Raw genomic sequence first — 16,397 nt, forward strand, 5'->3', positions numbered from 1 at the left:
ACAGCCGCGATTGGCTCACCTGACATAAAGAAACTAAAGAGTATTGTATGAATTGAAATAGAATACAAGCTTATCTTTTTGATTTGAATTACTGAAATAAAAAAAACAAAACCGCTCTGATTATATTCTAACGGAGAGACATAATTGCAGTTGTCCAGTAATAGAATAGACGCTAAAAACATTTTATTTTTAATATAGTGGTTAAAAGTTGTTACTTCTACCCTTAAAATAGCCAAATTACTACAAAAAGTATTTAAGAAACCCTCTTTTTCTTCATTGTAGAAATTACTTGTTGAAGCTTGTTGATGTTTTATAATGAAACATTTCGGTTGATCTAATTAATCAAGTGTCATGCTGGGGTAAAGAGTGTGCATGCAGCTTATCTGAAGTTGTACCTGTAGTCTGTTCCCTTCACAGGAGCGAAGGTGTAGGTCCTCTCACCTTCGTCAATGTAGCGCTTAAATAAGGATATTACTGTCAGTTCAAGAAGATTCCAAATAAAAATGGATATAACCTCAAAAAAAAAAAAAAAAAAAAAATCAACAATTACCTCATCTTGAGATTTCACCAGTGTAGATATTGTGTAGTTTCCCGTTTTCCCGTCAATCATTTTATTTCTTATCTGTGTAAAAAAACAACAACAAAAAGAAACTTGACACCAAATATATAAATCACATCACCACGCCATCATATGGTTCCAGTTTGTGCAATCAAATTAGAAAACAAATCTGTGCGTCAGACCTCCACTTTGATGTCGTTCTCCAACTCTGCGTCCAGAAAGTCGAGTGTTACAGGTTCATCAAACTTGGCAGTCTGTGAGAAAATGTGTACAATTACTTCAGTCAGTTTGTCAGGTGTGAAAACAAAGAGGGGGAAAAAAAAATCCCTGAAAACATCAGTTACTAATCTGCGTCCAAAAGCGGGTTTTGATGCTTTGCAGCCCTAAAGAGGGAAATAATCAAGAAGAAGATCCAAGTCATGTATCTGCAACGAATTTACCTAATGGCATATTTACAAAAAGCATATTTCTCAAATGTCACAGTGGAACATTTTGCCAAGCAAATAAATCTAATCCTGCAAGCAAATGACGGTTTCCCTTGCAACACCTTCAATTTCATGCAAAAGTATCAATACCCCTGTTTTCACATTTTGTCACATGATAATCACAAACTGCATGGCATTTTACTGCGATTTAGAAAAATAAAAATAAATTGGTCAAAATGAGACACATTTGTATACGGCCCCCCTCTTACTCTGATCTATCTAAATAAAAATAAGTGTTATCAATTGCTTTCAGTAGCCACCTATTTAGTAAACAATTCGTCGGAGTGTGAGTCAGTCTTTGAATAAATACAGCTGCTCTGCGAAGGCCTTAGATTTCATAGAGAACATTAATGAACAAAGAGCAGTGAAAAGGCCAAGGAACACACAGAGACTTTAATCATGACAACTATTAGAAAAACAGACTGAAACAATAGATTTGATGCACATTCTGTTCGCATTAGTGTGAGCTACGAACCAGCAGAACCTTGGGAGGGGGTTTTCTTTAAACCTCCTACAATGCAGTGTGAAATCGTGAAAACATAAATTTTTTTTCTCGACGTCTTCGGCATTCAAGGATTTCCACCCAGACGATTTATCGCAATGACATCGTCAAAAGGGATTCAGACGGCACAGGTTTCAAACAGAAATGTACAGAAACGTCTTACTCTAAGTGAGGAGATGACAAATTAATCACTGTCTGCTTTAATGGCCAACTAACATTAGTTTTTCAAGCTGTTTTTTTATTTATTTTTTAGAACAGTAATTATTTTTCAAACAATTGTGAGATTTTGCTTACCAGCGGTTGAAGATTAGGGTGGAGCAACACATACCCATTTGGATCAATAGCAAAGTAGTAGCCATTTGGACCAAACTAAAAAAAATAAAATAAAACGAGAATTAGTGGGGGTGGGGGATATCTGCATAAAGACCAAAACAAACAGAACAAGTACGTCTGCAATAACATGACTTATGAGCTCTTACTGTGAACCGAGGCGTGAGTCTCTTGATATCTTCTAAGGAGACATCAATAGCCATAACTCCCAGGATGAGCTGGTTTTGTGACTTCTGAGAGAGAAAAAAAAAAGCACAGGAAAAAAAAACACAGAGAGGATGTCAGCTGCAGAAAGAGGAACTGTAAGGCCCTCTTATGAGACCTGTTGCTTTTCCTGGATGAGTCAATTCCCTCTGTGGATTGTGAAGGATTTCAAGGAAATGGTTGCAATAGAAATCTGGACAGTTTCATTCCCCAAAGCTTCATGTGCTGCAGTGAGTCACTGACAAGGCATTTCCAGACTTGCTTTCGGTCGCACTGGAGGTAGAGGCTCCGAGTCCTTCGAGGTAGACATGCAGACTCATCTTGAAGCATTTAAGCTACCGGATTCATTTCTCACTCTGATCTGCATGATTGATCTATTTTTGAATTCTGCTGTGCGACTTCCTACATTCTCTTCTTGTGGAGAGCTTTGGGAGGATCTCTGCATCAACAGAGGAAACAAGCCAAAGCCACAAGAAGATAAAAAAGATCAAAGATGAAAGCGAGTATTCATGTCGAGTGTTTAACATTTAGCATATTATTGCGTCTCTGAAAGCCACAATCCTTTTCCATGAAATCAAAGTGCGAGACAGTCAAAAGCAGACGGAACGTGTTGGTGAAGATGCCAGAACGAGATATTGTTATCAATTATTAATACTTACAGCCCTATGCAGAAACAAAAATGCTGGGGGATGTGGGGGGGGGTTGTATAAAATTGTATTTGGTGGATACCTTTGAGCCTGTGTCAGTCTTGTTGAAGACAGGCAGCGTTCCGGTGATTACAAGACCCAGCTCCTGAAAGACACAACGTAACACACATGTAGAGTTATGCCCATTACAGGGGCTCGCAAATCTATTCAACCGGCCTAAACTGCAATACTTAGTCAGATTACAACCATAAATGTATGGTTTGAAAATGAAACAGTGTTCTATTGTTTTACAATTTTAAATCTACCTAATCTATTTAAATTGCGACGAGATTTTTGTAAAACCTTCTTTCGATGCAATAGCAGTAAAAGTTCTTTGGGATCTGAATGCTACAAGTGTTGCATATTAGGTTAATTTTAGTCAGAAAACATCTGCGACAATCCATGCCTTACCTCTAATTGGTCAGATGGATTTATGGCTGGAACTTTGCCTGGACAATTCTAACAAATGATTATGCTTCGACCTAACCTACATAATTTTACTGTGCTGTACCTTACATCTGTTTTCCCTGACAAAGTGAAAGTCTGTCTCAAGTCTTTTGCAGCCTCCATGTAAACTCTACATGGATAGTAGAAAACTGCAAATCAGACTTTTTTTTTCACACCACGGTGATGCGTTGTTCTCCGTGAAGATGTTCAACACTTGGAAAATTGCTTTGTGACCAAATTGGTTTTAACTTCTCCATAGTTTGGTCCTTTGATGACGATGATAGTTTATTTACTGATGCGCTCAGATAAACTTTGGCTACACTGGATTTAATCTCAGAGTGAAGGAAACTGAATGCAAAAGTCCATCACACACAGAGCACAGGCAATTTGCTTCAATACATTTTAAGTTTGCAGTTGTGACAGTTACTTTTTCTAATTCATACAAAACCATTTTGAATTAATGTCATAAAAATTTGCAGCAGTCTACTTGCAATTTTCGTCAGAAAAATGATTAAATGGCAACTTTTGTTCTTTTTAAAGACATTTTTGGTGTTGAGAAAGTCGATGCAGTTTCCCAAATGGACACTCTCCGATCAAACTTTTTTTTATCAGTCTGGTTTCTTATCTGAGGTCTCCTGGCAGTAAATATTGAGAGAAACATAAATAAAAAAAAAAAGAGGCAACACTTGGGAATACGGTTCATCTGTCATTGCACAAACACAAGATAACGTGACAGCAAATGACTAAAAAAGACTTCCAATTTTTTTTACAAGATATGAAACAAATTATTCTGGGTTCGCACAGTAAATAGCATCAATCTTTCTCCCTTGTGAATGTGATGGTGTCACCTCTCCCCAGCAGAACATACCAGTGCATCCAGGTAGACATTTGTCCACTGGACCTGCTTGGCCTTTCGGCCTCTCTTGGGCCCACTGTCAGCTCTGACCATTGGCCGACCCAAAACGTCCAAGTACTCCTGCCAAGATGAGCAGAAACTTATTTTGCAACATGCACGTTGAGAGTTCTACCACAAGGGGGCAACATAAGCAGCAAATTGGAAGAGCCAGAGTTTATGGATGAGAAGTAACAAAGTACAATTACTGAAATGTGTTTTTATGACTGTGTTTACCTGAGTGTTCAGCCGAATGGCCCCAATAGATGGAATCTCATAGTAATAACCTGAGGGAGAGAAATGGGTTTATTAGACAAGATCTTTTAGAATATTAATTTTTTTAAATTCCTACTACAGAAATCAACTTATCCCTCAGTTCTGCAAAATCCCGCCATCTTAAAATGTATTGGGAAGCTTGGCAAAAAAAAAAAAAAAAAAAAAATTCAAAAATATTCAGTGCAGCAAACACACATTATAAAAATTTCTGCACATTGTTTCAAATTGATAAAAAACATCAACAATAGTGTTTTTTGGCATTAGTGTGCAAGCCATTACAAGTAAATTGCTTGTACTTGGATAGCGCTTCATCAAGGCCATAGGGCTTCAAAGCGCTTTACACTACGTTTAGTCATTCATTCATTCACTCACACACACACATTCACACACTGGATCGTAGCCATACTGCCCTGGGGACATCTGACAGAGTGTGCCCCAGAGATGGAACACTGAACTTCCCCATTAAAGGAAATGCAACAGAGGTAGTTTTTAATTGATCCTTTATTATTATTATTATTATTATTATTATTATTATTATTATTATTATTTTTAGTTGTTAAAAGGTTTTTGACACCTAATAATTACAGCGTTCCCTGGATACGTGGCCCATTTCGCTTAGCCATTAGGCTAAACAACCTAAACAACGACCAGTTGTTATGTTGTGATATAACACATTGATCAGGTTGGCAGGAAAGGTAGAAGAAAAACAAGCTCAAAGCCCACAGCTCACTTGCAGAATAAAATCTCCCTGACAACCATTAGATACTCCATTTGTGGCAACCAGCTGCTTACCTGACATGGCAGCCAAATTTTTGCATAGATTTTTGGAGACACGTAGACATGAATCAGTAGTTCATAGAGTAAGAGAGCAATGTTAATTTTACTCAAACGTACACCAATATAAAGTAAAAATCAGAGAAACTGATAATTATAAGTGGTCTCTTCAGAGCTGTGTGATTTTCACGTTTGTTATTAAATGAGGGCATTCACCTGATAACTACAAATCCAACTATGTTTCATACCTTTATTATTGCAGGCCATCCACTGTATAGGGCCTTTGTCGTAGCTGTGCTGGCCTACGGAGAAAGTAAAGATGCGCACCTGTGAAGGACAGTAAGTGCAATGAGATGAAGCAAAGAAATGCAGAAAGGGCAACAGATATGAACAACCATGTTGGAGCTGAACGTGAAGTCCTACCTCTTGCTTTGGGTTGTATTTTTGAAAGATTTCCTCAGCCCTCTCCTCTCCTCCATCAGTGAACAGCATTATAATCTTGTTGCAGTTGGCCCTCGACACATTGGTCTGGTTTACACAGAAGCAAGGACTTTAAACTTTAAGAAAAGTTGCTGGATTAATGCTTGTGAAAAGAAGCAAAGTGCACTTTGAGTGCAATATCTGAAAGAACCAGTGGAGGGTGGCAGATGCTCACTCTCTGAGACTATTTAAGAGCCGTGGGTGATTATAAAACCTTTTGCAGACAATTCTTGAAGTTAAGTGGATATGAGCTCTTACATATTACAAAGATTTACATATACAAAAAGTATAATTGCTCTACACACCCCAAGTAAAATGTGGTGCAAAAATAGAGACCAAGGTCAATACTGACATTTTTAGCATCAGTGTGAAAAACAACCAATCAAACTCGACCAAAAAAAAAAAAAAGGAATATTTAAGGGGAAAGATAAAGAAAACATACACATAAGGGATGTTACTGTGTCTATAATTGCATTTAAACTCAAGTTGCACAGTCAGCACACAACTGCTATCATTTAAAATGCTTCTTATTAACTCAAAGTTCAGATGTTTAGATAGGCTTTGTCTGGTGTTTTTTTTTTTCTTTTTTTTTCTACCGCCTTTAAATAAAATCCAGGAGATTCCTCAGCAGGTCCACCGACCTGAATCAAATGAATGGGTCATTAGCAGGTCTCTACAGGAGTCAAAGACATCCTGAGGAGGTTAAGTGAGCCATTCGTTCAGCATAAGAGGTGTGGGACACTTAACCTTGAAGAATTAAGTTGATCATCTACACAGGGGAGTGCAAAGCCGCATAATCATAACATTTTATTACTTTCCATTTGATTTTCAATAGAGTTGAACGGGTTAGAGTTCACACTGAGGGTGGAAAAAGACAGTTCTGAGCCGATTTATCCTGGTTTAAAAAAAAAAACTGCCATTTTAACAAAGGTGTGCAGACTTTTCAGATTCACAGAATGTCACCAGTTTCTTCTGGTTAATATGGGCTACATAAAATAAAAACGAGAATTGTCACCATTACCTCAATCTGGCATTTAAATGCAGTCCATGCACTCTTTACCTGTGCGAGCTGTTCAAACGCCAGTTCAAAGCCACTTGTGTAGTTGGTGATGCCCTCGGCTTTGAGTCTCTGCACTGCCTCCTTCAGGACCCTTTTGTTTCTCACGTTGGCCTGCACCAGGTTCTGAAAGCATGCTGCGGGCCTGGCGGTTTTGTTGAACTGGGGGGATAAGGGGAGGAGGGTTGACGGGAAGAACGCGGAAGGCACTCGCACATATTTTCTAATAAATATGTGTTTCTTCCTTTGCAAACTGTTGCAGCGTTCCATAAAACACGCACGCTACACTATGAAGTATCAGAGTTAGGTGACATTTAAAAATAAACTGCAACTGTAAACAACTGTGTTGGAGAGATCAACACAAATTGTCACGTGCAAACGGAAAGACGATAAGGTCGAACGTAATCAAACTTTCACACACCAAAGGAAGCTAAATTAACACAAGGATGGGAACGTAGGAGAGACGGAGGGGATGAGAAAACAGTGGCGTATGGAGGTAAAAAAAAAAGAAAAGAAAAAAAAGAGAGCTTAAGTCCGGAAAGATTATTCGTCAAGTCACAACCACACGTAAAGTAACTTCAGGTAGATCCTGGTGAATAGCTCACGTGGAGGAACAGATGGAAGTGAATCAATCTACACACAAACACACACACACAGCATCTATAGAAGGGCTGGGCCATGCATGGCTCATTAGTACTCAGCATCTGCTTTGGGGCTCTTTTGAACACAGCTCCCAATCATCATCATCATGGTCCAAACATAGCATAACGAATTATAGCTTCAATAACATTCACCAGTGAGTATTTCTGCACATAGGATGGAAATATTGACTCAGGAAATCGGAATAGAATGTCTTTCATACTTTTGTTAAGAGAAATATAAAAAAAAACATTCCATCTCTTTCCTCCCCCTCACATAAAACCCCATTAAAATAAATACTTTTTAATCATACAGCTTTGCAGTTAGAATGTGTCAAAGTGGAAACGCTTCCAAGAATATTAACTGTTCAAAGCATCATATTTCCTTCCAGTAGTAGTAACCTTTATTATTTATAGATCTTGCCTTCTGATGACATTATTCAAATCTATTCAGCTCTTTAAAATTATTTCACTGTACAGGCTGACTGAATTGGGATCTATAATTGATATTGCAGAACAGGATAAAAACAGGGTTTGCCTTATTAACTTTAATTAATATGATTGACTGGTTGCGCAGTACGACCCAGTGTGGGGGTACGCTCGGTCACAGAAACAGAAATCAGAGCAGATCAAAGTCTATAAAACATTATGTCATAAACCGTTCTACTGAACCTCCACAGCCGCCCAAAACAAACGCACACCAGTGCATTTAATAAGGGGAGTTGAAACAAAAATGTTATTTATGGCTAATTTGGAAAGCAAACTAATTTATGTTCCCAGTCATGAAGAGCGACTGCAGGGAGGATAAAGTAGAGAAGCAATTAGGATGAAGGAGATGCTGGACGGAGGAAAGTCAGACCCAAGTGCACAACGCATTCTGAGCCAAGAAACTGGAGGGATGCATTAAGCTGAGAAGCTGCATGCTTTCACACAAGCATAGAAGATAAGCGTTTGACACGTGACCAAGAAAATAACTACACTCTAATGGAACATCTTCAGTTCAAAAAAATATCCTCTTATGATTGTTGATATACAATAAGTCATCGTCTTCAGAGGTAATGAACGTTTAAAGCAAGAAAGGGAATGATGGATTAGTTTGTAGTAGTTTTAGAAAGGAGACGATTACATCAGGTTATCAATAATTAAAAACACAAAAAATGAACCTCAAACCACCTCTACGTTCGCTACTAAATGAATTACTTTACAAAAAGCATTTATACTCGTGTGGAAAAGCTCTTAGAAACAAAAGCCACAGACACAGTGTTACACCAGAGCAATACACTCAGCGCATTGGCAACAGTAATGGGAGCCCATGTTTTGGACACTGTGGATTTCAGTAGTAATCCCATTCAGTACGACTGCCTCCAATTCGTCTTGGCAATGCCCCGTAAACGTCCTGAACTGGGGGGAAAACACTCGCCCAGTGAACCGTTATTTTTCTTTGTGAAAGTTATATAACTCGGTGCAGAAATGCTTTAAACTGGCAGTCGCTGGAGCTGCAAACTGTAATGGATGAAGGCTGATGCCCTAATGCCAGGAAACCTTTGGTGCTCGAGATTTCTATCAAATCTCAATTTGGCATGGAAGACGCTTTCTATTCCATCCTGCAGAGTTAGAAACGTGGCAGAAGAAAGCAAGGATTAATTTGTCGAAGGTTTCATGTTGCATCTTCGTGGCTTGAACTTGAGAATTCGTTTTCAAACATACTTGGGTGTCCTTGCTCTATTATTAGCATTTCTCTGATCAAATTTAGAGTTTATGGAAATGCGCTTGACCTCTCCAAGGTTCTTCTGTTTTTTCCATTTTCAGCACAGTTAATCATTTTAATAATCGTAGATGACCTGGTTTAATTAAAGGAAAAAAATATTATCCAATGAAAACATGTAAAACAATAAAACAAAAACAATTCCCCCCTCTTTTTAGGTAATGAATGAACCTGATGCCCATATTTTTGGAAAGTCGCACCCAACCCTGGTTAATGCCACACCTGTAGAACCGCCGGCATATTTAAACACAGCTCGACTGAAATGTAATTAATCCATTAAATCAGTGAGTTTGAATAAAGCTGCTTAAGCAATCATTTCCAGCACCTGTAGAACAAAAGCGAATACTCACAGACGCCACGTTCACGAAGTCGTCATCGGAGAGGGTCTCCAGCATCCAGCTGACTGAGGTTTTGATCAGTTTCAGGGTGAGGCCTGATACGCTTCCACTCCTGAAGCACCGAAAATGGGTTTTAGAATAACTCAACCATCACAGTCAATGACTGAAACACAGAGTTAGGCTGTAGTTTCATTCTATGCACATATGACTAAATCAACAAGTAACCCAAAAGCGTCGACAGTCATTGCAAAGATTTGATACAAGTATTGGAATGTATAACTTTTAGATTGCTATGACTTTTCTTGGTACAAAAAAAAAAAAGTTGTAAAAGAGCCAATTTCTGTATAGTAAATGAAGAGCTCAGGCTTTCAGGCAATGAGAGCAGGAGAGGCGGCTTGGGTATCAGGTTAGGATGCCTTCTGGATGTCTTTCCTGGTGAGGCGTCTGGCCACGTCCCCCCCAGGAAAAGACCCGGAGGAACCCAGGACACACTGGAGGGACTGTGTTTCTCTGTTGGCCTGGAAACGCTTTGGATTTCTTTCTGGAGAACTGCCTGAAGTGGCTGAAGAGAGGGAAGTGTGGGCCACTGCTTCAGCTGCTGTCTAAGCGACCCAACCTCAAACTAAGTGGAAGATAATGGATGGATGCTCCTCATACATGCTTGTCCCGCAGCGGACAGCATAGGCATTTGGTTTAGCTTAGCTAAACTGAGGCTGCAGTGAAATTAACTCAGCAAAAAGAGTTAGGCACCCCTGATTTCCTACAGAGAATTGATATTCCCAATTTATTTCATTATAAAGAAATTTTAAAGTTGAATTCTCCACTCCTCGTTTCTCAATCAGTGTTTAAAAAAAAGTCCTAAATGAGGGATAACGATGTCAATTTGCAAACATAATAATCATAATATGTCTGAAATTCAATCTTACATTTTCACTCTTTCAAAGTTAATTCTTGAAAGTGTGTCTTCCTTGAACATGACAGAATTTGTGCCGGACTCTCTTGATGTGAGAGAACTATTGTCACGTCTGGTAACGCTCCAGGAGTCCCTTATGGACCTCGCAGTTATTCTGAACTCAAAGTTTTCCAGTCTTAAATCATTGCAGGGAAACCAGTGGACCGCGAGTAATAAGGTTGGCCAGTGCACTGACTGCTTTTTGTTAGTCAGTGTCACACATGAGCGCAGCCCGGCAGCGCCCAGCGGGATGAGGCCAGTCACGGAGTTAGCATCAGGGCCTCCTGGCGTGCAAAAGCAAATCCAATCTGACTGTAATGTATGAATCATAAGGATGTCACTCACGCATCCACTAGGATCAGCATGTCCTTGGGTGACGCCGCCCCCTGAATGTACCTGGTGAGTAATACCAGAAACACACAGGCGGATTGTACATATGGAGCACACGTACGCACAGAAAACATTGAAATGCTTTTTCTCAGAGACGTAAAGCTGCGTCAAAACCCATCGCTACAATGCACACTACCAGAAAAAAACAAACGGTTGCTGAATTTTAAAGCCACCTATTCTCTTAACTAACTAATGTTTGAACATATTAACATGAGACTCAACCAACTCACCAAGGTCGCCTGCGTACGTCATACAGGTCGATCTTGTCAGGTGAACTTCTCTGGTCGTTCCAAGGGGAAGCTGCATGCAGGCAGAGCAATGTGTGTGTTTACATCCCCAGACCCAACTGAAGAAACTGCATTTGTCAACATGCATAAACTAAACTAAACATAAATGCACACAATATGCTGTATCATTTTACTCTCTTTTGAAACAGGCACATTTTCTTCCATGTTTTTTTTTTTTTTTGCATTGGACAGAAAAATGTCTCGTATCAGAGAGACACAGGAATATATTTGCATCAAGCTTAAGCCATTTTTGAAGCAAGATGAGGTAAGTCTCCTGTTCTGACTCAAATGTTAGAATTATCTGCTCCGGCCGTCACAAAATCCTGCAGCAGCAGCAGCGGCGGCAGCGGCAGCCTGCTAATGACAGATTTATTCCCATCAGGTGTGCTCAGCGTTTAAAACATGCCGGACTCTGGCTCTCAAAGTCGGGAACCATCTATGCCCAAAATGGATCTCCGTGTGCCAAACACAAACTGTGTAGTTGAAACGTAAGCAAGAGAAACAAAAAGGTTTTAAGAAGGTCAAAAACCTGCACTTTACGACTCAGTCTTGTTCGATTTTCTGGTAAGTTGTATGTCATTTTTGTTTTCTACAAGACATTGTGCGGATTGCCAGTAAAAATTCTAGATTTTAAGGTTTCAAACTGACCAATTGCATTAACCAAAATGTCTTTCATTTACTCGTCAATTAAGTTCAAAACTGGCCCATTTCAAATTTTTTTTGTAGTTTTGAAGCAAAGTTTAGCTGATTCAGATTTCTCAAGAAACGGCATTCAAACTATTTTTTCTCGTCTTGCGATTGCGAGCGGTTATTGATTATGTATATTAGAAGCAGCCCATTGTTAATGAAAGTCTGTTTATGTTGAGATTCATGTGGGGGTGGAGGTAGGGGGGGGGCTCACCTGGGTAATACCGAGCCAGTCCAGTGGCGGAGCCAAAAACCTGCCAGAGCAGTGAGGGATCATCCTCTTTGTTTTGTCGGAAAACATCCTCCAACTCGTCTGTCCAGTTCAGCTCATTCAAAATGATGGTGGCTGGAAGAAGAAAACGGATTCAATAAATCGCCTTTCGGGAAGAATTAAATCAGTGTGCTTAGATTTCTGTGGAAAAGCATCCACTAAATAAAATCTCTAATAATAATAATAAACAGAAGGAATGCTTTGATGCACACTTAAAAAAAAAACAAATATACAGCTTGTGCAATATTACTTTACTGATGGTGACTGCTGGGAGAAGTGAGCCATCTCGCGGCTATTCGAACTGGCATAAGTCTCCTAAGTTTTTTTTTTTTTTTTTTTACTGTTCTAAAAACATCAACTTCTGCAACAGCAGAAAGTGGCCAGAACATGAGACTCAGAATAATTACAACTGACATTTCTGGAAGTAGATAAAATCTACTGAGTGCGCCGCAGCCAGAAGCACACAGTGCTTTCCTGCTTTTCCCCAGAAACTCATAATACTTATTCCTCTAAATGCGTAGCTTGTTTTTCAACTGTAAACTTAGTTTGGCAACAACCAGCCCTGACAAATCAAGCTCAATGGGAGAAATCCCAGACAGAGCACTGAACCTAGATGAAAATCGCAAAAAAAAAAAAAAAGTGCTTCAGCGGAATAAGTAACAAATCTGCCAAATTAAACATTGTTTCCTTTTAAAATCCTATACTCCACGTCTAAAAGTGTTCAAATCGTTCGCCTTTACGATCCTATCGCCTCACTTTCTCTGTGTTCTGCTCTCCTGCTCTCCATGGCTTTTCACCATCCCCTTAACCTTAGCCCATACCCGAGAGGTTTTTGTGAATCAAATTGTGTCCCAAATGTAAGCGGTAAAAAAAAAATAAAATAAAAAATTTCAGGTCTAACAACCTGATACTCCTGGATTCTATTGGATTAGTTCTGCTGGTATAACTGACACCGCTAACTGGATGCCTCTGACCAAAAATAAAAAAATAAATATAGAAGCAATAGTGTGTTTTCATTTTCAGAAAAAGCTGAAACCATTGCAAAAGAAATGTATGTTTTTATTGCTCTCCAACTAGAATTTAAATATAGACATCCGTCGCAAACACACGACAGTAATAGAGCAGGTTAACATGCAGACCTGAAGCCCTTAACTTCTATGTTGTGGGGATCTAATCCCAGCTGAATGATGGAACAAATCACAGTTTCGGTGTAAACAGATCCATCTGTGAAGTGACGTGCCGGTTGCTTGCTCGAGGTCACTGTGGCGAGAGGAAGAGAGGTGTCACCACGGCGATGTAAGCGCTGGTCGGCTCTATTTGTCAGCCGTGGCAACGTTTCCCGAGGGTAACACGTGCGGTTTTGAGTGTTTGCATACTCAGAGCGACAGGCGTGGATCAGTGTCTCTCAGAAAATATGGCTCAGAGTAAAAGGGTTTTTTTTTTCTTCTAGATGTGAAAACTATGTCAAGTTACTGCTTAATAAAAATGTTTTTTTGTACGCATGTATTTTGGAGCGAGTCTCTTTTTGCTTGGTTGAGATGGGAGAAAAGAAAACAATAAGGCAACGTTGGAAAAGCAATGAAATGAAGCTGTAAGTATGACAGACAGCTAACGTAAAGGAATATACAGCACATGTAATCCAATGATTGAGCTGTTTTAGGTGAATGCAAACAAATTTGTTCCTACCAACTGTCACCATGTTGCTAAGGTAGAGGGAGTGCAGAGCAACTCTTAGGGTTTTCATGTAAAGGAATGGAAGAATTGATTTAGAAAAAATTAAATGCATCAGTCAAGAAGACCTGGGAACATGTTTGGGAATAAACATGATTCCAGCAGTGAATCAGAAGGCGGTGGGAGTGGGAAGTGAAACTGGGAGGGAACTCTGCACTGTGCCATGTCGTCTCTGCTGGAGCACTTGAACGTAATAACACGGTTTAAGACGAGCTGGTGAAAACCTGTAATCACCGAATCAGAAAGGGTATTCTATCCAAAGATACCTCACTACTTTGCAACTTCTGAGACTGAGGAATTAAGCTAACATGGAAAACGATAACCGTATTTTCAGTACTATAAGGCGCACCTAAGTGCTAGTTTTCAGAAATTAACCAAAAAGCTGAAAGTAGATCACTATCTGGTCATGCCTCGATAACTATGATCACCAGAAAACAGCCGTGATGCAGATTACTAGTACCGTATTTTCCGCACTATAAAACCTTCAATTTCCTCAAAAGCCGACAGTGCACCTTATAATCCGGTGCGCCTTATATATGGACCAATATTGAGCCACAACAGGTCTAGCAACTACGGTAAGCAGCCGCCGACTTCATTTTTGCCCGTAGAAGAAGAAGTGCGCGGTGCATGCTGGGATAGTTGTCAGAACCCTGGTTTGTTAATAAAGTTTGACTGACCTATCTACCTACCGACCGTCTAAAATCAAGTCGTCTGCAGGTCATTTAGCACCACGTTCTCCACGAACATGCTGTGGGCGAATGGAGAAGGATGACCATCGTCTGGCCACGCCCCGGCCCAGTCGCGGAAGGTTCTCCTCGCCGACCGGAGTCGGACTGTTTTGTTGACATTCCCTTTAGTGCAGCTCCATCTAGTGGATGCATAGCGCAACTCCAGCCTCTACTGTAGCGTCTATTCTATGCGCCTTATATATGAAAAAAGTTTTAAAATAGGCCATTCATTGAAGGTGCACCTCATAATCCGGTGCGCCTTATAGTGCGGAAAATATGGTAATTTACTTAAGGCTGCCTCAGCATCTTACTGTAGCTATGATGCCTAATCTCATTTAACATTTAAAACATTTTACAAAAAGTTCTTGGTTGTCGTGATTATTCTAGTTGGACAAAATATTTTGCTTTATTTCAGTGTTTGAGTTGCACCTAGAAAATAAGTAAAGTTGGTTTTGCAACTCACATTCACATCATGGCCATAAATGTCCATGTATTCTATTGGACTTTTGTGTAATAATCACCACAAGTATTAAGAAAAACAAATCTAAAAAGTGTGGCATGAGCTTGTAGTGTGCCTACTCAATGTGAACAAAAGAAAAAGCATCCATCATGAAGACAAAAGATCACAGCAAACAGGTCAGTGAGAATGCTATGACATTTAGAGGAGAACTGATGCACTCATTTAAAACTGGAAAGACCATGGCATAACTCAGAACCCACTAAAACATGGCAGCCTACCTAAACTAACAAGTAGAGCGAGAAGAGCTTCACTAAAAGCAGATGAGAGACCCAGGGTGACTCTTTAGGAGGCTGTAGAAATAGGAAGGGACTTTCAAATAAAAGGAATGGTACATCCCACCACTTATTTTCTCCCACATGGGATAAGGGCTTGAGGTCACAGAACAGATAGGGACAGACATCGACTGTCTCCTTATGTTCCTGATTTATAGAAGAGGTGAAATCAGATTAGGAGACAACTGTCTGGGAGCCTTCTCGCATCCAAATGGGAGCCCCACTTAGCTGATTAGAACATCGTGGGCAGGCATCCAACTCCTCGCAAGGGACACAAGTTATAGATGTAATGACAGTGAGACAAGGATGGAGAAGGAAGGATAGAAAGACGGAGATGGATTTAAGTGCACCTCAGAGTTTGGCTGCGAGCTTTATAAATGAAATAGGATGTGTATAAAGTGGCACAAGGGTGCAAGTAGAAAAGAAAATCCATTTATAAGCTGTGAGCTTTGCCAAAAGGACTTTGGCAATAACACAATTGCAGACACACACACACGCGCAGTCGCAGTATCTCGGCGCGTCACAGTGTGTGCATGTCTAGGGCTGACAGGTGTCACACAGCGTAGATGCAAACGGGCATCAGACGAGCCTCGGATCTCCTGCCAAGGCCACAACGCTCCCCTTTCATCTCTTCTTGTCGTATCCACACTGCTCTGCCTAATGAGCGAGAAGACATGCATATGCAGCCACGAGATCCCTATACGGCGCAACACGTGCACGTGACGAGACCCGTGCGCGAGCGCTCGCGCAAGCTCTCACACCTCAAGTGTTTCCAGCTCTCCCTCGATCACAATCATGCATGCAGACAGGCTGATTCATCTGTGATTTGAGTGTGCGAACACAAACACTAGATAAATCCCAGTCTGACCACCCACACTGGATCGGCACAGAGAATGGATTCCAATCATGTGAGGGAGAAAGACGGTAGCAGATTTGTCACCAGGAAGCAAAATTTATTACGCCTAATGAAATGGAGGGAAGGTTAAGGGAAACCGATATGAGATCAACACTTTTGGCTCTGCAGAACGTCTTCTCTTACATAAAAGCAGTGGATTACACAGCTCTCCTACAGCATCATAAAAAGCAAAAGGGACGCCAGCCTCGTCTAGACCGAGTCCCGTAATCG

At 40.2% G+C, this 16,397-nt stretch overlaps 1 protein-coding gene across 1 annotated transcript in view; it reads right to left on the reverse strand.

Moving 5' to 3' along the window:
* The window catches only part of cacna2d1a (calcium channel, voltage-dependent, alpha 2/delta subunit 1a), an 84,360-nt gene that overhangs the window by 34,306 nt on the left and 33,657 nt on the right, over nt 1-16,397 (reverse strand). Inside the window, exons 7-21 of the mRNA XM_008400613.3 lie at nt 11,964-12,095; nt 11,006-11,075; nt 10,731-10,781; nt 9,446-9,545; nt 6,696-6,854; nt 5,579-5,683; nt 5,404-5,482; nt 4,343-4,392; nt 4,082-4,189; nt 2,810-2,872; nt 2,026-2,109; nt 1,841-1,915; nt 742-813; nt 551-622; nt 396-457 (exon numbers count right to left, since the gene is read on the reverse strand). Coding sequence (XP_008398835.1) covers nt 396-457; nt 551-622; nt 742-813; nt 1,841-1,915; nt 2,026-2,109; nt 2,810-2,872; nt 4,082-4,189; nt 4,343-4,392; nt 5,404-5,482; nt 5,579-5,683; nt 6,696-6,854; nt 9,446-9,545; nt 10,731-10,781; nt 11,006-11,075; nt 11,964-12,095 — 1,282 coding nt within the window. The remainder of the gene's footprint in view (nt 1-395; nt 458-550; nt 623-741; nt 814-1,840; nt 1,916-2,025; nt 2,110-2,809; nt 2,873-4,081; nt 4,190-4,342; nt 4,393-5,403; nt 5,483-5,578; nt 5,684-6,695; nt 6,855-9,445; nt 9,546-10,730; nt 10,782-11,005; nt 11,076-11,963; nt 12,096-16,397) is intronic.

Source organism: Poecilia reticulata, chromosome 23 (assembly GCF_904066995.2).
Source record: "Poecilia reticulata chromosome 23, P_reticulata-male-v2, whole genome shotgun sequence".
Classification (NCBI taxonomy): Eukaryota; Metazoa; Chordata; class Actinopteri; order Cyprinodontiformes; family Poeciliidae; genus Poecilia; species Poecilia reticulata.